This window comes from Ixodes scapularis, unplaced genomic scaffold (genome assembly GCF_016920785.2).
Source record: "Ixodes scapularis isolate PalLabHiFi unplaced genomic scaffold, ASM1692078v2 PGA_scaffold6__148_contigs__length_123643588, whole genome shotgun sequence".
Lineage (NCBI taxonomy): Eukaryota > Metazoa > Arthropoda > Arachnida > Ixodida > Ixodidae > Ixodes > Ixodes scapularis.
In genome coordinates, this window is record NW_024609881.1 from 40,423,577 (window position 1) to 40,447,236 (window position 23,660).

The window sequence follows — 23,660 nt, forward strand, 5'->3', positions numbered from 1 at the left end:
TCTTCACTTCTCTTTCTTCTTTTCTTTTTCCGAAATCATGACACTCCTAGCGCCGGCTGTGTCCTGGCTTAAGGTGAAACGAAGTATGCCTAGACCACGGGTTGCACTCCCTCCCCCCTGTATGACTGCGGCTGACAGGTTCAACCTGAGCTCTAAAGACCCCATCGCGCTCATCTCCCACCATATCAGTAAAATCGGGCACTCTTACTAAAAAAGTCCATATTTTTTCTTCAGTAATAGAAAACCGCTTATATTTCCTGTTTCTCTTCAGGAAGAAAAGAATGTCCTTCCCTACTAACAGGACAACAAGGTTTTCTCCTCATTTGCACCTCATTATTGCGACTCTGAATCGAGTGAATGGAGCTCAATCAGTCTTAATGAGAACGCTACGAGTATCTTCGGTCTTGAGACAAAACGCAGCAGAAATTCAACCGAAAATAGTTATCAGTTTTATCAGATGGACAATTACACTGCGTCACTGACCGCCTTCCGGTGTCTCTGCTAAGCAGCACTAGCTAGAAGAAACTTCCAGCATTTGGACCTCCTTAAAACAAGGCGTTGCTTTCATGGAGATAACACGTGTTTTTCGAGTACAATAGTCATTGCCGGAACCGACATCCCGCGCAGGTCTTTCATTACTGGCATAGTTCTTTTTTTAATTTAACGAGGACGTCCATGACATTATTTTCTTTCAATAAACCACTCGAGGTGCGTCAGAAAAAAATGTTACCTGATGCATTCCCGACCGTGTGAAACATATAGGTGAAAGATGTTCGAGCGTACGTTAGAAACATTCACCACCACGAGTACACACTCCTGCGTCGTGTGGAGCATAAAGGGTATCCACGACTGCCGTACGTAAGACGTAATTTAATTCATTTTCGTGTTCGATATTTGTAATAAACATTACATCGAACATATTATATTTATACCTTCAGGCCGCTTTTCAATATTCGCAGAATTTGCGATATTTGTTTCCCAAAACTTCACTCTCTAAAAACTGCGCCTGCCCAATGACAATTATTTAGACATTTTTTCCGTGCATGATTTTTAGGGGTAGAAATAGATCGAAATTTGAGGTAATACAATCGCAGAGTGACAAATAGCTTGCCTGCACAACTAAAATGTGGTGCAAACTAACGTTACTAAATTCGATTTTTTTAGGGTTGGCGTTATCTAATGGTTTCTGCAGCGTGAGAGAACGCGTTGCAATGGTGGAGGATCAACCACACACATACTCTTTCATTCAACTTATTACACACGAACTGGCTCATACGTAAGTATATAAGAATCTTCTGACTACAAATAATAGAATATACGAATTAGAGTATCATTGAGCATCCAACATGAATTAATAGAATGATTCCTACGAACTATACCCGGCCCAACTTTCCACAGCAGTGTAGCTAGAGCAACTGACCCGAAGCGTCATATGACCTTGTGACAGAGTGTAGTTCTCAGAAATAGTTTGCTGCTTCTTATTTCGTAACTATGAACCATTCTAAATTATATAATTCAAGTCCTGCTCAGCAAGAATGCTTCAACTCTAACTTTGCCGGCGCCAAAAAAAACGGCATACTTCGTTTCGACTTTGGTGTTACGATCTAAAAATGCAAATATAGGAGAGTTCTCTCTTGTTTATCTTTTTACTTTTACTTCCAGTTAAGTTTACAGGGTGGAAGGTAGTTTGTTATCTGAATCTTTTAAATAATTTAGCACAGGATTGAATTAGTGCTTCTTTTAAACGTCATTTGGGTCACATCTAGGCAGATATATTCTGCACACTACGAGGTTTCTCTCCCGCTTACATTTGTACTGTAAAATATGTTAAGAGAACAATGTTTACGGCGACATTTCTAGTTCGCTACGTACGTTGAATTCCCGAGTGTAGACAGATGATTTCTTCGCAGAACAAAACAAAGATCAAGGCTGTTTTGTGGGGAACTACTGGCAGAATAGCAGGCGCGTGGGTGCACTGTTTTTTAGCATATTGGCTTCATGCCGCTGATAGCTGTCCCCGAGGATAACCTAAATGTTGACAATAGACCATTCCGGGCATATGTGGCTCGTCCATTGTATCCTCGACGTGTCACCACAATCCCATGTGCGACAATCTCTGTCCACATCGCAAGACAATCCCACGTCCGCATCGCGCGGGGCAGTGTGGGGGAATTCCGGTGTTTCATGGGAGTGAGAGAGAGAGAGAGGTGTCGTGACAGAAGTAGGGGAGGTTGTTTTAGTGTTTCATGGGATCTTCCGGAATTGTCTAAGGATTAGCCATTCACAAATGAAAGAGAAATTTCTTCCGAACTAAAACCTTTGCAGCATCGACAAAGGCATTATGCTCTGGTATTATCCCTGGACATGTCAATACCTTGCAGGCTTGGAGCTGTTCACGACGGGGATCCACCTGATACGAAAATATCCGGAATGCCGCAAGACATATGCGACCCAAAAGAGGAGTACATCATGGCGCCCAGAGCTCACGGAAGCAACAGCGGACACTTCTCTAATTGCTCTCTAATGCAAATGAAGGCATTTATCAAGTGAGGACATCATCAAAACTTATAGTTTATGCTCTGATTAGACCACTTAAAAGCGCGAGGTTTACTAGCGCGTTTTGCTAAACCGCGTGCATTTTTTGTGCCTTTTAGTTAAACACATTGCATATTTCCCTGGAACACAAGTCGGGAAAAGTGGTAGCTTCGGCAATCCCTGCGAGAATTGAATGGTTCGTAACTGAAGTTGAAACATATTTGGCGTAATGCAACCCTACTAAAATTGCCGCCCGCACAGCTAGCCGAGTAGGCTGCTCCGCCATTTCAGACCTGCCAGCAAGGTGTCCATGGCACGTTGAAAGGCTGCTGGTGCTGTACAAAGCGCGAACAGCATTACTTTGAACTCGTACAGTGCGTCGGGAGTGTCGATGGCAGATTTCTCGCTGTCGCGTTCGTCGACTTTAATCTGCCAGTAGCCACTCACCAGGTTCATGGATGGAAAGGATCGGGAATGGCGCAGTCGGTGTAACGTATTCTCGATGCGGGGAAGTGGATGGAAGTGGATAGACGTCTTTCTTAGTCAGAGCGTTCAGTCAACGATAGTCAAAGCAGAACTTCAGCGTTCCGTCCTGTTTCTTCGTAAGGACGACTGGTGACGCCCACGGACTTCTTGGGGGTTAAATAATGTCTTCGTCGAGCATTTTGTGGACTTGATCTAAAATCACCTTCCTTTGCTTTAAGGAGAGTCGGTACGGCGACTGGTGAACAGACTGTCCTTGTCAGTAATGATGCCGTGCTTCGCTGCCCCTATCTGTCGCACACTTAACCGGCTGCAAAACACTGGCCAAATTCGCTCAGAAGGTCATGCTGTCGTCTTCGTTCAGTAGCTTTAAGCTTCGGGTCAATGTCATGTTCTGAGGGTGGCGTTTTTTCGTGCTGCGATCAAGTCGGCTCTTCCAAAATTGCAGCGATTGCGGCTGAGTTCTGGAGTTCGTCGATGTGGCCCACGGCGAAACCTTTCGTAAGGTGCTGCGGCTCTTCACGGAAACTAGTAGCCAGGACCATAGCCGGTTCTTGAAATCCTGTTACTCCTTTACAACACTAATTCCTCTTTCCAGAAGCAACTGAAAGCTTTTCTCGAGCACAACTTTGCCGCAGGAAGCTTTCTTGATCTCGACGGGTGCGAAAACACTCGACCTCGCCAGTAAGTTTGCGTGGCTTGCGAGGACTCGTACCTCGGATGACGTCGCTTGTTTTCCTCCTGTGGTGGAACAGATTTTCGTAGCGTCAGCCGGTTTGCTCCAGAGGTCGATGTCGGCGCCATACTCGCAGAGAATTTCCATTCCGAGGATAACATCCTCGCACATTCTTGCAGAACGTCGAAGCTTCACAGGGCACGTCTCACCGTGGATCTCGAAGCGAGAAGTGCATCTCCCCACTTCTGTGAAGAGATGCCCGGCGGCGGTTCATATTTCAAGGCCATTTTACGGTGTCATCAGTTTCCGAAGACGGCATGAAAACCTTCCACTCAAGACGGAGTCGTCTGCTGGGTGTCCACGAGGGCCGAAGTGTTGCGGCTGTCGATAGCCACGTTGAGGCTGTTGGGCTCCTTTGCAGAAGCGTTGCTCCGATGCGCGTCGACGGTCAAGTGGGAGGCCTCAGGCGTTTTCGGAGGCTCTTTACGTCGTCGTTCCTCGGCAACTCCACCTCCAGGGGTTATCACGCTTAGTTTTCCCAGCGCGACAAGTGCGACAGGCTCTCACGGCGGGGTAGGTGCATCGGCGAAGATGGACGTTTTGGTGACGGTGACCGGGACTTACGGTGAGCAGCAGGCGGCGGGGGAGACAGAGGTCATCGAAAGTCCGCCTCAACAGTGGCGTCACTAGGGTATGCGGCACCCGGAACGGTAGCCCGCCGCGACATCCCCCCCCCCCCCCCACACTCTGGTGTAATCCGCCGCGAACGCCACCCCCCCGCGCTCTCCTGGCCCGCCACGACACCCCCGTGAGCGCTTTGCCCGGGTTGGTCTTCCTCCCCGCCCCCCCCCCCCCCCCCGCCCTTTTTGTGACGCCACTGCTCTTCAATCCTCTGGTGCCGCTCACCGTAGCGTAGGCGTGGGTCGCTTGGGTGGAAGCCGCGCAGCTCCATTTGCCGGTAGGGGCAAGGGCGGTAGATGTGGTCGTTCCCTCGCAGTGGTAGCACACCGGGCGTCGATCGGCTGTCCTCCACAGGTCTGTCTTCTTCGGCGAGGGTCGCTTCGGGCAGACGTACTGTACTTTTCCTTCCTAACGTCGAGGATACTGCGGCATCGCAGCCCCTCGTCGGGAGGTGCCGTGGCCTGGCGGTTAGCTTGAGGCGTTCGTCGGGCCATGGCGGCGTAGCTCAAGGTCGGTTCCTCTGGCGTCGTCGTGTAAAGGGGAACTTCAGGTTGGAAGGCTCGGTAAAGCTCCTCTCGGACGACCAAGGCGAGCAACAGTGAGGCCGGGCGTCATGAAGTGGGCAGCAGGTTCTTTCGCTCTTCACGTACGACATCGCCAATGATCTCCCAAATACCCGTCAGGCTGGAGCCGTCGTCCAATGCTATTGGCGAGGGGGAAACTACGCCGGGCTGCCGCTGGTAGTGGGTTGCCCTTTCAAGGATGGCACGCTCTATGTTCGTCTCCTCGGTAACAAATCCTTGAACAGTTTTCGGTACGTTGCGTACGAATCCACCAAGGATGTCGTCCTTTACTTCACGCATCAGAATACGCAGTTTCTTTTCCTCGGTGCCCTGAGAGTCGACGCGGGAGCTCAGGAACAGGACACATTCCACGATTCTCGTTACGCTCTCACTGGAACCGTGGGTCCTCAATTGCAGCACATCTTCGGACCTCTCGCTTCGGTGTTGTCTGGGGAACGTACGCATCCGCTCATTTTCGCAAGGGCCTCACGAAGTGAGGGTGCTTCGAGGTTTTCAAACCAGCGCCTTGCAGTACCCTCAAGTGAGAAATAAAAGCTCTGCAGGCGCTGCTCGTCACCCCAGCCGTTTTGGCAGGCCACGCAGTCGTAATAGTTGATCCGGTCTGACGTCCTCGTTGATCTCGCCAAGAAAGGTAATAGGTGATCGCGGGGCGACGGGCAGCACGACGTGCCTCGATGATTCAGTGCTTAATAGCGAAGTGTTTCCTAAGGGGTTTGCAGTCTATCGTAATGACCGCAACGCGCATGGCGGTGGAGTGTTTTTATTGATAGACTCACGGTGGGCAAGCAGTGAGCTTCAAGTGCCGCTAAATGATACTGAATCTGTTTGGTGCCGAGTTCACTTGCCCAAAGGAGACACCCACGTATTAGGTACTTACTATCGTCCCCCAACAATAAATAATATCGATGAACTTGGTCAAATACTGTCCACTATCTCTGATAGTTCTATTATTGTAGGAGGGGACTTTAATCTTCCCAATATCAATTGGGCAGGCACTGCATATACTTGTGATGACAGTTCCACCTTGTATAAATTTTTTAATGATCTCTTTATTTCATTTGCTCTAAACCAATTCGTACTCTCACCGACAAGAAAAAACTCTAGTTTGGATTTGTTACTTACGAATAACCCTAGGATTATTTCAAATGTCTCCATAATTCCTGGTATAACTGATCACAGTGCAGTTGTATGTGAATTAACATTGCATAAAATAAATAGGATGTCAAAGCCTCCACGCAAAGTAAGGATGTACGGACAGGGTAATTACGAAAGTATTTCGTTAGAGCTCTCGGCATATTTCCCTTACTTTTCCGATCTCAGTAAAGAGTGCGACGTTAATGAATTATGGGAAATTTTTAAGCATAAAATTAACGTGCTCGCTGATTCTCACATACCATCCAGGACTATTAGGGAAAATAATAAACATAAACCATGGATAAATGCTACAATTCAAAAACAAATAAAACGTAAAAGTCGGGTTTACAAAAGATATAGAAAAAATCCGTCCGATATCTTACAACATAAACTTGAGGAGATAACCGTAAATCTTAAAAAAAAAAAGATATCCAAGAAAGCGAACTAAATTTCTACGAATCTTTTGAAAACAAATTAAGAAATGACCCTATTGAATTCTGGAAATTCGTTAAGGCAAATAAAAAAGAGGATACTTCAATTCCTGGTTTATTGAAGGATGGCGACTTAGTGAACAGTGATATTGAAAAAGCGGAATCTTTTAACACATACGTTAAATCAGTCTTTTCACCCCACGCTCTTGGAGGTATTCCTTCTGTGCCTGATAGAATAGCAAGATCTGTAATGCCAGAAGTGACAATAGGAATGGACGGGATTATAGCACTTCTAAGAGACTTAGACACTTCAAAGGCATATGGACCAGATAAGCTCTCGCCGGTAATTTTTCACAATTGTAAAGAGGAAATTGCAAGATACCTACATATCATTTTTACCAAATCACTAACAACTGGCATAACTCCCGACGATTGGAAAAAAGCAAACGTAACTCCAATTTTTAAGTCAGGATCAAGAAATCTTGTTGAAAACTACCGCCCCGTGTCTCTGACATGTGTTGCTTGCAAACTCTTGGAGCATATATTATATAGCTCAATGTATAAATTCTTAAGTTCCAGAAATTTTTCTCTCCTTCCCAACATGGTTTCTGTCGTGCTTATTCGTGTGTAACTCAGCTAGCTGAATTTACACATTACCTTTCAAACGCCATTGACAACAAAAAGCGAGTAGATTGTATATTCTTGGATTTCTGTAAGACGTTTGATACGGTGCCACATCATTTGTTATTGAATAAGCTTACATTAATAGGAATTAATCCAAATATTATAAATTGGGTTCCTGTTTACTTATCTCAGCGAGAACAAAGTGTTGTATTAAATGGTCAAAAATCTTCACCTGTACTTGTAACCTCGGGGGTGCCTCAGGGAAGTGTACTGGGACCTTTGTTATTTCTTATATTTATTAACGACATTTGCGAGGGGATGCAGTCAAACATCAAGCTATTTGCGGATGATTGTGTATTATACAGAGTTTTAGAAAATGACGCAGACGTCTGTATGATGCAAAAAGATTTAGGTATTTTAGAACGCTGGTGCGATCATTGGGAAATGGGCTTGAATATAAAAAAGTGCAAATACATGTGTTTTACTCGATCTATTGTTAGCATGGCTACATATAAGATAAAAAATTATGAACTTGAGCGGGTACATAAACACAGGTATTTGGGAGTTAACTTTTCGAATAATCTAAAATGGAATGACCATATAGATAGTATTGTAGCAAAGGCAAGTATGATGTTATTTTTTATTCAGAGGAATTTTAAGAATACATCTCGTAGCGTAAGACAAACATTATATTTTTCTTTTATCAGACCAATTTTGGAGTATGCCTGTGTTATCTGGGACACGCCTCAGTGTTACCTCGGGAATAAGTTAGCGCGAATTCAAAATCGGGCATTAAGGTTTGTCACAGGCGATTATAGTCCGTACTCGAGCTGTACAGAAATGAAGAACAGATTGGGTTGGGACCTTCTTAGACTACGGAGAAAGTGTTTGCGGTTAAAACTCTTTCACAGTATATATCACGGGGAAACGGGCATTGAAAAATGTCTTTACATTCTCAAACCACACCATGTATCTCCAAAGCGGAATCATTCTAAGACTGCGGCAGAGTATCGTTATCGTACCGACTGTTTTTGCTATTCATTTTTGTTCAAACCGCCCGAGAGTGGAATGCCCTTCCGGAAGAACTGATAGATATTATCAATAATGACGTCTTTTATGACAGACTGCGGAGAAGCGTGGTCGAGTGAAAATGTAGTACTGGATGATTGTCGATTGCGTTACTGAAAATGTTTTTTGAATGCGTTTTTCTTTTGTTCCCCCCTGCCTAATGCCTAACGGCGAAGCAGGTATTTGTGTAAATAAAATAAATAAATTCTTCCGGTTGTCGGGAAAGAGACCAAATTCGTGGGGCTGACCTGTGGTTCGACGGCTTGTTCGTGCTTAGACGTCATCGGCGAGGGTAGCCTACCGGGGCTGAGCAATTCACTTGGCTGGGGTGCCTTCGGAGGGGCACGCTTTACGGGTATAGAACGCAACACCCCGCACCTCCACCAAAATGACACGAGCGTCAAATAATTATGCGGCGAATAACTAGAGAAACTAAACCTCTAATGGGACAAACTTTTGCCCAAAACAAAATAGATGAAGGTGGGCGTCGCAAGCATCGTTGTTGGCAAAACAGCAAGATCGAGCGTTGGGGCGAGACTGACTCCAGTTGGCGAGCCGGAGTCAGTTTTGCCCCAACGCTCGATCCCGCTGTTTTGCCGATATCGACGCCTGCGACGTTAACTTTCTTTTGCTTTGTTTGGGGCACAGGTTTGTTCCATTAAACGTTTAGTTGCTCTAGTTATTCGCGGCCTCATGATTTGTCATTCGGGACAATATACTGATCGTTCTCCTTTTTTCTTTTTTTTTTTTTAGAGGTACTAGATTTAGATATGTACCTTAAGTAAGGGTTATTTTAGCCACGGGACATTGTTCGAATCCCGGCCGAGGCGCCCGCAATCAGACGGAGGCTTATTGCAGAGAAGGCGCCGTGTAACCGAGCTTTCAGTTGCACGTCAAAAGGTCGCCAGGTGGTCGAAATTAATCCTGAGTCCTCCGCTGGGGCGGGCCAGATGCCTGTCGTTCGTTTGGCACGTGAAACCTCCAAATTTGACTTTTTTCTGCGGGACAAAGTTTGTCGTGGTGATAGGGTCACTAGAAAAATAAATATTTTAGTACATAAATAAATGACAATATATCGAATGAACGTTTAAATTCAGAGATGAGTTCACCGTAGTTTCATAATTGAAGTTCGAATTTATTATAGCTTAGCACTAACATAAAAGTTGTACTAAAATAGGCGCACAGTGTTTGCTACAAGGCAAGAAATGTCATCCTTGTTTGGGCTTCAAAACGAAACTAAACCGGCAAGGCCAGCCAGTTGCCTGGCAGGCTGCTTGTAAAATCAAGTAAACACAAAATTCATCTTGCGGTGGGGTTTATGTATCCGCTCCAACTATTATTGGTTCCCTTCCTTCGAGCTGATGAGTTTGAATAAAATATTAACACGGCATCGAGTCCATCGTCCGCCTTTGTTCGAATTCGCTGTCGATCCGGCATCGACAACCACGACGACAATTTTTGTTTTTTGATATTTTGGCACGGGTTTCCGCATTAACTGTATAGATATTTAGTTATTTCCACTTTTTTTTTACTTCCTTCTTACCTTAAACTCTCGCTAATAGACAAAGATTCTGAGTAACCAAAAATTTTCTATCTAACACTCTGGCATGCGTTAACCATTCGGCCACACATGCGAGCGCTCGGCGACGCGCGTGTCAATATTGCATCACAGCGCGCAAGAGCTGATTGCAATCGGTGTTCTGTGGCTCGAGAACTAAAACGATAAGCCACCTTATCCGCCGCGACAAGTCACCTCGCTTTGCTTCCAATATCACTAAAAACCGTATAAATCACTGTTACAAATCAAGCTAAAAAAAAAAAACTAAACTAAAACTACTAAGTACAAAGTTATTGCTTCGACGTGAATTTCAGCACGAGAAGGCGACGAGCATTATCGACAGAAAAATAATTGCACGTAGAGTGGCTAATGACGAGGTGAATGATAATTTTACGCGCTGATTTACGTACTGCTACAGAGTGAACAGTTCTCGGTAAAAAAAAAAAGGAACCCTGGTAAAACGTGCCGAATAAGAAGCCAACAAAATATAGGTCAAGAAGTGGCCAGCAAGGCATTCCCCAATTTTCACCACGCATAAAAATTCAACGGCTGAAACAGCATCTCTAGATTATTGTATTCCTGTTCAGTTTGCTAGGAGGTGTTACAGTTGTACGCCTAGTAACCCTCTAGTTCAACATATTTCTAATCAAATTGTGGTCTCAGTCTCAGCAGTTCTTGTAAAAATGTCATGAACGTTCGAATGTGCCCAGTGTTTTTCTAATATTTTATAAGTGTTGATGATAACGTATATTTTTTTTAAACATGTTAAGCTCTTTCGTTCTATTTGCCTGTTTCGCTGTGGTACTACCGTGTGATTCTAGGCATCTATATCGACGCCTGATGGCTATTCTCTTCGAAGCGAAAACATGCAAACTAAAAAATGCCACGGGCAAGACAGGCTCATTTTTTCAGTCACAGGACTTTACCTTCTAAAGTCAATAAATAAGTGACGTCTGTCCGAAAGGTCAAGTTACAGAAAATTTTCGCAGTGACTGCGTTCAAATGCAATGCAAACCAATAAATGTTTTTCCACTGAACCCGCAGCTCGCTCCCTGTTTTAGTTCGGGATTGAAACTGTGACAGGCATCGGGAATTATTTGCTCTAAACCCATAATTCCCCGAGGTTTGGAAACCTAGGCTTTAACTACCCAAAGAAAAATGTCAAGAGGTGTCAAATTGGGCGATTTGGGAGGCCAAGCATTGTCCATGCTCGTCCAAGTTACCGATCTGGAACTTTTTTGGAAGTTCTGGCGCCAGACGAAAAATGCCGTTATGCTCCGTCGTGCTGAAACCACGCGTTTTGCAGGTCTTGCAGTGGCAGGACGCAGGCAAATTCATCGACAAATTCATTAAGGACATCCACTGTGTAATTTCTCCCAGTGATACCGCCTTCCATGGAAAGTAAAGTCCAATAAGCTTGTTGCCGAGGATGCCGCACGAGGACTTGGGAGACCAATGTGCCTGATGGCTATCTTCTCTTCACCAACTAGGGTATTGGTCTTACTAGTATTGAGAATTATGAAGGTTCAGTTTCGTCGCGGCAAAATTTCGCTCCATCGGTTCAAATTGCTTCGTTAAAAATATATTGTCTTCACTCGCTTTAATTAGAGCGCCATTTGCATAACTCAAGTCGCTTTTCAAAGTTCACATTAGTGAGGCGCTGTTGTAGGCAACGACGGCACGGATGGAGGTTTTGCTTCCGGAGCACGTTCCAGACGGAAGTGACGGTCCCGCCGCACTCAAGCGCAGTCTCGCGGGTTCTGATGGTGGATTCTTACGTAGTCGAGGACGTCAGTTTCACAACTTCACTTACAACAGCGGCCTTTCTGCGCCGTCCGTGATGTAGAAAAACAGTCTCCCGAACCTTTGTGAGGACGCCCGCAAACTCGGCATGTTGGCAACCCGACGATGCAGGAAACGAGCGGCATACAACCCTGTGGCCAGACGGGAATTTCCACTCATCTCAGCGCATGCCAGGCCCACGTCCACTTTTTTGTGACTGAATACTTGAAGCACACCGGGGAAGTCATTGGAGAACCGCTTTGTGGAACACTGAAGACAGGACAGCTGAGCTAGCAATGCCGCCCGTGCGTCCCTTTCAAAAGCAGTGAAAGAAAAAGCAGCAAGAGCAATAGGTAGCTCAAAGGCAAAACGTTGCACCCGTTCTGAGCGGCACATTTTACTACTCTGCCATGATCATGAACAGCCCGAATCACATAAGAAATTGTATGTTTTCTGTTCGAATAAACTAGCTATTGATACGAACAATTCAGACGCGTCTCTAGTGTCCCTTTCACAGGCAAATCAATGTGTCCCCTCACAGTTATTCGCTTGCGTCTCGGATAGATAGTCCTTGACGTCTTCATATTACTCGAAGAAAAAAAAAATGTTTCAGTGATATAGCGCGACAAAAAAAAAAGCAACTTGTCGGTGACGTTAAGGTGGCTTATCGATTTAGTCCTGCAGCCAGAGAGCACCCACTGCAAATCACCTCCGACGCTGTGACGTAAAGTAATGATGCAAATTCGGCCATTGACACGTGCCCCTCCGCGTCGAATGAGGGTTGTCTTTCCGGAGGGCACCGCGTGTTTTCTTTTCTGTATCAATAGATTTCCAGAACACAATTTCAAGCGGAATACCTTGATGTGCCTGTTCAATCCAGGCATTTTAAACTCTACTGGCCGTCAACATTGATATTTTTCACTTCTTCAACACAAACATCTGCCCTACAACATATAACTAATAAAGTAATTAACGAGCGCTCGTTATTAGTAATTTTTTGTTTTATTCCCCTTGGAGATACTGTCCGTCTGGTAGTATAGCTCAGGTGCAAGCACCGCATTGGTGCAGCTTTCAAGGCTTTTCTTTTATCAAATTCTCGTACTCGACAGAAAACAACCTCTATTGTTCTCACTGAAGACACAGTAAGAGGGTGACAGGATGCCAAATCGCACGATCCTCGCTGCAGAGTTAAACCACAATTTAACAATCCTTCCCATCCATTGTGCACTCGCTACTTCACAGATACCTCAGTCGATCGAAGCAGAAAGCAAAGTTGTTATTTTATTTTTTTGTTTGTTTAAGCCTGTTGATTGATTATTTTTCCTAAGATTTCGGGTCATTGCCAGAAAAAAACGGGTTGGAAACCTCTCAGCCTGGGAAGTTGGTTGGTAATAAAACACTCGCAGAAACATGAAAATGAAACCGCGGTGGAACTGGTAGAATTGGCTATCACTTCGGCGGGCGATTGCGTCACGTATCTGTTTATCCCTGCCTCTGCAGCTCCGTGACAGCGCAAACTCCTACATTTGTCCGAATGTATAACGCCAGTTAATGCTCACAGATGGTTACGCGATTTTCTGCACTATAAATACTAAGGATAAATAACCAACGAGAGATGTTTGATTAATTTTCTAATAGTATAGTAAGCAGTGCACCTCTATTATTTATGGAATAAATTTCATTTCGCTTATGTCTATTTTCGTTGGTGTTCAGTTCGGCTCAGAGAAATTGGCGGCATCAATATACTTGTTTCTAAGCTTTCCTAGCATAAAACATTCGGACAATACCTTCTACCTTTTTTTTAGTTTTTAGCTTTTACTTTTCTAGTTTTATTTTTCCGGCGACTGCCTCGTGATGAAGTTTACACCTGTCCTTTTTTTTTAACAAAGCAAAAAATCAACTACCGAGAGAAACGAGTCTCAGGGCACGCGAGCATCATTTTAGTGTGTTTTCTATAGTTGCTGTTCATGCCTGTATGGCCGGACATTTTTTCGTTAGTCAACACTGAGATCAGAAGATTAATTGCGGAGGATTTTCCGGAAATATACCCCTCTCGACTTGAGTCAATACTAGTGCAAGTGAGTCTGGTCTTCGGGCACCTCGAGCTTTTTTTTCAATATCCTCATGCTTTTAGATGATTTTGTTTCCCCGCGATATTAACCAATTACTGCTCTCGCTTGGCTGCCTAGTCATCGCACGTTCTCTTGGCGTTTTGGGTGTCGCTTTTTGACTGGCGCGCCTGCGTTTGTGTTCCATGGCGCCGAAGACGTTCTTGCTTTCCGTATTCACATCTTTCAGAGGTGGTGGTACCGCGGCGTGAGAATCGCGCCCCCTCCTGCATGATCGGCTTCACTATAAAAATTCTTGCCTAGACTCTCCTTACGTGAAAAAACAAAGTTTCTAATACTGCTTGTACAGTCGAATGTCGTTAATTCGAACACGCTTAATTCGAACTTTTGGTTTATTCGAACTCACGCTGTGGTCCGGACTACACTATATGTATTTCAATGGGCGAAAACGTCCGATAATTTGAACGCTTAAACGCCCGACCCGGTTAATTCGAACATCCCACGCAGCCGAGTGTGCCTTTAGAAGCGGGCTAACTGGGCGTTTGGCTAACTCACGCGGCAGCGCCTCCAACGTCTCCAGTTCCAATAATCATGACAACCGGTCAAGTGGTGACCTTGAATGCTGCGATGAGCGGTGCGGCAACGTTATTAGATTACCTCAGTTGTGGAACTCCCGCGGAGGGGGGTATCCCCCTCACTCACTTTAATCCGCCAGGCGTCGTTCGAAGGGCCATCTATATTTTCGTTTTATAACTATGCGTTTCGAAGAGCCCAGCTGAACCGCCAAATGGCGATCACAACGCCGCAATTTACCCTGCAGCTGTCACTCGAGGAACCGCACCTAACATCTATTTTGGCGAAAATAAACCCTGGAGAAAGGTTTATTTTTCGTCATTCTTGTCGAGCTCGCTTGCACCTTTGCATTTAATTGCATTATAATCTATTTTGGCTTCAATCGGCCATTTCGTAGCCGAAACAGATACAGTGGAAAGGGTTACAGGGATGCCACCCCCGTCTCAAAAGCGGACGCGCCGCGAATTCACCCCGAAGCTAAGATCAGCATTTGTCGGGACGCGCTACCTGAAATCACCGCTCAGGCATGGTTGTATGAAAATATAATATTGTGCCGCAAAACCTAGCAAACTAAAGATTTTAGAAAACATCACGCGCCCCCCATATTGTGCTAAACTCTAATCAAAGTTACTACAAAAAGAGGTTTTTTTTTCGTTAGTTTCTACGTTTCCAGTAAGGTTGAAACGTACGTATCATGATTCAGTTACCAAAGCAGCCGTCTGGCGGCGCGTCGAGCGACGTTTAGCGAGTCGTGGTGTGTGAGGGGGCTACTGTTCGTGCATGCGGCGTCTATGAGCAGTTCCGTAACTGAGCTAATGTCAAAACGTTCCGGTGCGGTGCTCTCCTGCACAGTAACGATGTTACGCTGCTGCTCTTCGGCCGGTTTTCAGCGGGAGTGCGACAGTTCCGTTTCCTGCCTTGCACTAGCGCACTACTGCGGTTCGGTGTGTCTTCGGCGGGAGCCCTACAGTTCCGTTTCTTGCCTTGCACTCGCGCATTGCTGCGGTTTGACGTGTTTTTGGTGGGCACGCGACTGACGTTCGCTGCGGCGCTGCCCTTCGGCGTCTTTTCGGCGGGAGTACTACAGTTCCGTTTCTTGCCTTACTCACGCGCACTGCTGCGGTTCGGGGTATTTTCGGCGAAAGCCTGACAGTTGCGTTTATTGCCTTGCGCTCGCGCGGTGCTGCGGTTCGGCGTGTTTGCGGTGGGCGCGCGACTGACGTTATCTCAGGCACTGTCACTGACGTTATCTCAGAAACACAGCATCACGAAGACCACTCGAAGCGCAGGACACCACCGCGCGCTACTCCTCCTGCCAGAAGACTGCGGATGCCGCGCTAGAGCTGGTCTCCAAGCTCCAAGCGATCTTTGTTGATGCACGACTGAGGAACCGCGCACAGGCACGCATTCCGGATTACTTTCCTTTGCGATCGGTGAAACTAAATGTCCTGGAACTCGTCACTCACGCGCAAGCTCAGTGCACATGCGCCGCCTAACGAAGCGCTGCACGTAAGTACTCCATTTAATGAGCTTTTGTTAATTCGCACTTCGTTTAATTCGAACAAATTTTTGGTCCCCCTTGAGTTCGAATTAACGAGGTTCGACGTATAAAGCAAATTCTAAAATGACTCGTCGCAGACCCAGCCTCGTACGGGTGTTCTGCGACAATCATCCAGATTACGGTAATTTTGATAAACACCCGCGCGTCCCCTATACGTCGTAGGCGATTCAATAAGCGCGTGTCAGTTTCATTTATTCCGGTTCCAATTTTCTCGAGAATAGCAAAAAGATTAAAAAGAATGTTTTTTCTTAAACTGCGAAATAAACAGCATGACTCTAAACGTTGAAAGAACGACCCGGCGTCGTGGTCATATCGCCAGAGATAGCTTAGGTGATTCGCGAAGAACAGTCCAATATTTTGTAGCGCAGAGCCACAGTTGACTCAGCGAAAAACGACAGGGAAAGCAGGGCCTAACGACGCATTTGTAACAACCGGCCGTACTTGCCAACGTCCTGTACACGTTGGCAAGGACGGCCTCGTGGTGCCGCGGTCTTGCGGCTGGTGTTGGTAGATCGACTGACAGGCAAGCATGGCTGAGGCCGTGAGTACGCCTTATCTATGCTTGACTATCAGTCCATCTACTCACACAGGCATCAAGATGGCGGGGCCCAGAGGCCGTCTTGCAAACGTCTATCGAGAGCTCAGTTTTTTTTTTGTTTTTTTTTTAATCACTGTCTCTCGTTTTGTTTTTGTTTTTCGTATAAGTGAAAAATCAAACACATGAACGGATGGAGGCGCCGATAAAATAGTCGAATCCGACCAGACGCCTCCAGCCCAGATATACAAGAAAATAGCCGAGACATTGTTCGAACACGACCAAAATGTCTGGCATCTTAACCTCCAAGCCCACCAGTGTGCACTTTTCGAAACGGCAGTCGCGGGTGTTCCAACCCGTCCTACGATGCGCCAGGTGTTCACTCCCTTGTATGTTAGGACCTTTTGCCTTCTTTCTCAAGTGGTGTACGAAACTTAGAAGGTTTTCTCCCCGTTGACACACAATAAACATTCAGCAAGAAAAAAATATGTCTCGAAGTCCACCATATCTGCATCTACATTTCCAGGCGAAAGAAAGCTCGCGGTCTTTCAATCTAGACGGTTGGTCGGCATTCATATTAGCTACTAGCAATTTGTACATACGTTATTTTAAGCATTTTGAGCCAATATACAAGCATACCGAATTTCCATCGTCTCTATATTCTGAACCCTGTTTTTCCCCGCATACCCGACACGGCGCACATGCCGTTACATGGGTGACTAAACTTGAGTCTGAGTAGCCCTTTCCGCTTTATTTATTTTACATTGCACTCAACCAAATACAGAGATATGACTTTAGGCTGCTTTCCGTTAAGCAAATAGATGGTTAAATATCACCCTTTTGTCTTTCTGGTGACGTTTTTGTGCAGCAAGTTCAATTGACCGGCTGTATTCTCACAGGTCATGTGCAATATAGCAAATCTTCGTGGAAATCAGGTTGGAAAATATTTGGCTTTTTCTTAAATTATTCCTAGCCGAATACATTGATTCCTTCAGGTTCTAAGAGCAAGTGTGCACTCTAAAAACAATAGCGGGTTAACTTGTTTGGAAGGGGATTGCCCCGAAGTAAAACATTCAGGGGCTCTTATTTAAAAATACTGTGGCGAATCTCGCAAAGTTCCCGGCATAATTATAAAATAAAACTACTTGGGTAAATAATTCAATTGTTAACCGAAAATGGCGAATTCTGCAGGTTTCCGCCGGGGGCCCAGTTGCCCCAACATGCTCGCAGGTTCGCTATTTCGGAACTAAATTCTTCTGAAGTGGACACAAATAGCGCCTCTAAACCCTATAAACAGAGTCAATGTCGCTGACTTCTCTGGGAATCACATAATAAACATATATTGGAGCATGATTGCATAGTTGTGGGGAGAATACGTTGCATTCTGAAGGTTTCTGGCGGGCGCACCTCACCCTAAAAACTCGTAGATTAAACCTTTGGAATGGGTCTCTCTCTAAGTACACATCTTCAACCTCTGCTATTTAAACAACCAGTACTAAGCTAGGAAAGTCCCCGGATAATCTTTCCCCGGATAATTATTCAATTCCTGTAGACTGAATACGTCGAATATTCAAGGTTCCTGGCAGAGGCGCGCTACGCCCAAGAAACTCATAGGTTCACTCTTTCTGAACAAGATTCATGTGAATTAGTCACCTTCAACGCCTATTATCTCAACATCCATGCCGAATGTCATATTGTTGTGAGGGAATCATGCATTACAACTCTCTGAGTAGATGTTTAATAATTTTAAACAATACGGGTTGAGCGCTGCATGTTTTTCTTGGAGCCGCACTTCCCCCCAAAAACAAGGGTGGGTTCGCTTTTTCTTAACAAGAGCTTTCGAAATAACTCCCTTCAGAGCCTTTTATCTCAACAAAGAGAGCGAATCTTGAAGATCTTCCATCTTGCACATGCTCCTCGCTTGTCTTTTCGAGCACTCAAGTAAGTCAGACAACCTTAAATTGCCAAACACACATTCATTGGTCTGCATGCCCAATTCTGAAAATGAGTACATCGAGAATAAAGCAAACACTTCGGAACACACGCCAACCGGATATCACTCAACTTCACTGCCAAGTTCACTCGCAATGTTTCCGTAGTTTATTCTGTCTGAACGCTTTGGCGGCGGCGTCATTGGTAAAAACTTCAATCACACTTGATGAGCTCACGTAAAGCGCGTCTGTTTTTTTTTTTTTTTCGGGTGCTTAAATCATATATATCACGCAGTTATGAGAAAAATACGATGCCTTCTTGCCACTTGTTTATTATCCAGAGTGAAACAACCATAGGAGGCAGGCTTCAAACGTGACAAAAGCGGACGAACTAAGTGACTTTCTACTTCGTTTTCTTCTGACTACGGCGACAGTGGATATGAAGCGCTGGGAATTTTTACCTCATTAAACTTTCGTAGCTACAAAACTTATTCACTCAATAACCGAACATAACTTACTATTTTTTTTTTGAAAAATGAACCCACGAACGACTCTAGCGCAGTAATGACAACTTTTTTTTTTTTACTTTTCCGATATTTATAATGAGGAAGTTGACAATATGCCTGCTGCCACGTTTACGGCGGGGCTGTGAGGTCTTCCTGGTTCTGCATTCAGGACTAGTGAGCCCAATAAATATTCCTATACTCGAGATTGTACCAGAGTGGAAAAATCATTAGCTCGCGAAAACGTCGTTTACATAAACGAAATAGCTCAAATGTAAAGTGCACTTCTGGGCAGTATTTGTCATGCTACGGGAAAGATACATATCCAGAGCGAGACATGAAGATTCAATTATTCATCTCTCAAAGAAGCTATGAGAATTCACCTATAGGTAAGATGCATTCAAAATTCCATAGAGCACATTCCCTACTATATACCCCTGCGGTAAGCGTGAAAATTGATGAACGTGTGTTTTATATGTGATAAAACTAAAAACGAAATTATGTTTTCCATAAAGGTCATTGTAGGAAATCGCATTTTTTTCTGCAGGATCCTATGAAGGCAGTTCTATGGTACTGAGACTTTTACTGGACTCATAAATGTAACTTATCTTCACATTTCCGAGAGACCTTTGCATTAATCAATTTTTGTGAAATATATTTTATTCCTTCTTTCGTTTTTTGGCTGTTTGCGTGCATTTGCCGAGATCTGTCGCAAGTAGCGATGTCTTCGAATACTTTACGAAGGCATAAGACACATTGTATCCGAAATCGGGTTATGGTGTTGTTTTTCTGCGCGATTAAAGACATTGTCTATATTTTTTTGTAATATTCTTTTTTTTTTCAATTAAGTATGTTACGCTCAAATATCAATACATCATAGTGAACGGCTAGCCTGAAGCGGACGAAGAAGAACAGATTTTGAGACTGAAGGTTTTTGGAACCGATCTCGTCGGGGCTGCTTGTTCTAACTGAAGTATTTTAAAATAATGTAATAAATATTTATGCACACTAAACGATACATAAATATTTATTACAATATTTTAAAATACGCCTGTTAGAACAACCAGCCCCGACGAGATTGGTCTCTAAGTCTTCAGTCTCAAAATCCGCTCTTTTTCGTCCAATTCGGCCTGTCCGTTCACTACAATACTACGCCAATAATCGCCATTATGTACTTTCGGTGTTTTTATAAATGATATAAGTCTAAAAGACTCTGACTTATGTTGGGAGTTCTCTTCATGTGCAAGCATTTTTTGTTCTTGTTGCTTTCAGAACATTAAGCGAAGATTGTCTAACAATTAAGTCAACTCCGAAACCTGAAATGCCAGATACAAATGTGCTTCCGGGGACGAATCTGGACATGACTAGTTACTGCGAGGATAAACATCCAAGCTTTTGCAACATCACCGTACGAAAGGTATGAATCCTTATTACACCTATAGCGAAAAATCAGATCGTATACGTTATTAAATAGTTGTGAACCTAAATGACGTTATGATACAAGTATACGAGAAACCTGCTCTGTACTGTTAAGTCCAGGTTCATCTATCTTCGACTTGATATAAAAATCAGACAAATTGAAACAATTTTACGCATGCATCGCTATTCTGTGGAATAAATAAATAGCTGACACTGATGAACTCAAGCCCATATCAGGATTTATTACGTGAGGCACACGAGATATCCCGTGGTGTGAAAATACGAATCTCATCAAAGTTTGTCGTCGCAAGCATACACTCTCGGTCCTTCTGTTTAGACATTTTATTTTAATTGATTGAAACCTTCGGTACTTGTCATTTTATTATAAGGTTCTCGGTCACCTTTTTTGGAGTATATGGGTCTACTATTTCATACATCGGAGAGTAAGACAAAAAAACCGACCGTAACGTTACTGCCTTGGCGTTAGGGAGTCTTAGTAGAGAACTCTGGTTCCTACGATATCGGTACCCGATAACGATACAAGGCATGTGCAAAGGCGTCGGCGGAGGTACTGTCGATAAAAGTATTGAAAATATCTACTAAAACTCCTTATTATAAGTTAGACCACCCATGGAAGGGCAAGCCAAAAGGGGTAAATGTCGCAAAGGTGCCTCCGGCGTGTAATCCAGAAACCAACCGCCGAATCGGGACGATAAGAAATGTTTCTTGCTTTCTTTATTAGACTTTTGAACAGCTTAACGTGTGTCTCCAGGACTCTCTGTGTCGCTCTTGGGTATTGGAGCAACCTGTACATCTCACTGTACTCATATACGCGTAATAGATTTGTAATTTTAATGACGCGTCATAAAAATATAGTCCCTCACTCCGAGATTGCACGTATATGTTTAATTAGATATGTAACTTTTGGCAAAATTTCAGTGTTAAAATTACTCACTGCATTTTAAGCTGAAATGCTGGATAATATTGTCCTGTTAGGTTTATGGCATTCGTCTGGCAGCTCGTTAAAAAAATACCCTTAATGGAAGAATACGCTACCGTTATTTAAATAACTTGAAATACACTATGAGGTCACTGTCTTTTAGGAGAGAGGCACATCTGCTGGATTGATGTCACTCCCTAAGAAGAGATATCTGTTCTTCTATAAGCGGCACCACACCGCGTTACTCACTTATTGGACAGTCTAATACTTTTCAATACAACAATGATGCATACCAAAAAAGCCAAAACGTATTTCGACATGACTCAACTTCCTGTTCGAAGCTGGAAAGCCGACTTTGAAACGCACCCACCTGATACCGCACAAAATGTTATCTTATAGATTGGAATTATCTTTTGAACACTTCCAAGTGTAAAATCAGCAACTAAATTTTAAAGTTTTTGCAAGTTCCAAGAGCTCGCTATTCAAACCCATAATTTAATTGACAGCCAATGTAATGCTTTTGGTTTCAAACCGTAAAACGTATGAACACATGTACGCCTCCTGCGTTGTCCAGCGGGCACTGCGAAAGGGGACTCCTTGGGACTAGAGCACTATATAGCTTCTTCGGAGCAGAGTAGTGCAATTGAGAACGCCATCCCTCGGCGACGAGCGGCGAACGCCCGGAGGTTCCAATTCCGGTCACAAGTGCATGGGGAGCGTGAAAAAATTGTTTCTACTTCAATATTTTGAAGATGTACGGAACGACACTAGTTTTTGACTTAATAAAGAAACATTATACAATATTTTGCGCTAAGTTGTGTGCCACGTAATTACGTAATTCCTTTTTTTTTATTTTCCTGAGTGGCATTATGCAACAGACGACACGGCGAAGTCCCCTGTTCACGTGACCCACACCGGCCAACCCGAAAAGTCCATCTCCGTTGCATAAAAACAAATCGTCTGCTTCAAACGCCATTGCCTTGGAAATCGCCTTCTCAAAATTTTCACAGGCATCAAATCTTATGAAAACTTCTATAAAGTGTTTAGTGATTTACCCACTTCACGACAGAGTAGTTTGGAAAAGAGTGAACTCGGCGCTTAATTTTTAATCAGCTGCGTTGCGTCGATCTTCATGTGTTCTCCCATAGGCCGGGCTCCTCCTGGAAACATGAGTGCCACGTGAGTCGCGCCGAGCTGTTGTGCCGGAAATGTTGTTGGCAAAACACGCGGATCGAAGGATGACGTTCCCCTGCTTTTTAGGAGCTATATAGCGCAAAATGTAGGACCTGCTTCGCGTAGTACAAACTTGAGCATCTCAACTGTCACATGTAGAAACCTACCTGCTCTGGTGTTGAAAGCGAAGTAACAAAAAAAAAAAATGGAAAACGTTTACAAATCTCTTTAATGCAAAACAATAGACCTTTTTCGCTTACTCTCGTCCCCCATACCAGATAGGCATATCCGGCATGGGCGACGAAAACATATAAAAGCATTTAAACCTGCGACTAGTACGGAAATAAAAGGAAGACAAAACGAGAATGGGTGACGCTTACGCTTATACCCTAAATGTCTTCTATTGGCGTGGCGGAGGCAAAACAATGCTTTCGCCCACACTGGAAGTGACGATATTTCAAGATGGCGGCGCCCTTGTGAAATAGGTAATGGCGCAGCTCTTGAGGTGGAGGAGGGATGGGTATACCCCTCCTCATCCTCCGTACCCTCTCCTTCTGCTCCTCCTGCTCCTCTCCCGTCCTCCTCCTCTCCCCTTCCTCCTTCTTCTCCTCTTCCTCCTCCTCATTCTTCCCTCCTTCCTCTCCTTTCCTTGTCGTCTTCACCTGGGAAGGAAGCGCCGAAGGAACAGAGACCAAGAGTAGAATAACAACGACACAGGACGCACTCTTACCTCAATTTATTAGCAAAAAATAAACTTACATAACAACGGGAGCACACCATCATACACAACACGTCACGTTAGTCCCCGCCCAGCTCACGTTTCAAATATTCAAATTCATCTGTAGATAGAGCCAGAAAAGTATTGTTAATGCATTTTTCATTCCTACTCCTGGTCTGAAATGACTCATGAAGCTCAAGTGACACTTCTCCTGCCGCTGAATTTGGACGTGGGTGACGTGACACGAAGTCGTGACGTCATTTTCCCAGTTCAATTTAGAAGGTAAATTGATTTGATGCTGAGTTTACGTAGCATCAATTTCCCCGTTAAATTTAGCGGAAAACTTCTGTTAATAAATTTAGCGGATAACCCTACCCACTTTATTTTACGGTGAAACTTTGACGTGCCGTAATGTAACGGGCGCGGTTACGCCGACGCCGACGCCGCTCATCGCGGGAACGGCAGCCTAAGAGCTCCGCTCTAAAAAAACACAAAAAAGCAACACTAATTCGAGCATCCTCGAAGCACAGGTCAAAGCTAAGAAGCTAAGAGCGTGAGCCAAGACACTGCGCTTAACGCGTTCCAAAACAAAACAAAACAAAACAAAAAAAAAAAAAACGTCGGGAAGTTAGTGGTGGTCGCGTGAATCTGGCATTTTGTATTTTCTTGTGGAGTTGAATCT

The 23,660-nt window shown here is 44.4% G+C and overlaps 1 protein-coding gene across 1 annotated transcript in view; it reads left to right on the forward strand.

The window, feature by feature from the left end:
• The window catches only part of LOC120836117, a 90,640-nt gene that overhangs the window by 57,298 nt on the left and 9,682 nt on the right, over nt 1-23,660 (forward strand). Inside the window, exons 7-8 of the mRNA XM_040210514.1 lie at nt 1,165-1,276; nt 20,001-20,145. Coding sequence (XP_040066448.1) covers nt 1,165-1,276; nt 20,001-20,145 — 257 coding nt within the window. The remainder of the gene's footprint in view (nt 1-1,164; nt 1,277-20,000; nt 20,146-23,660) is intronic.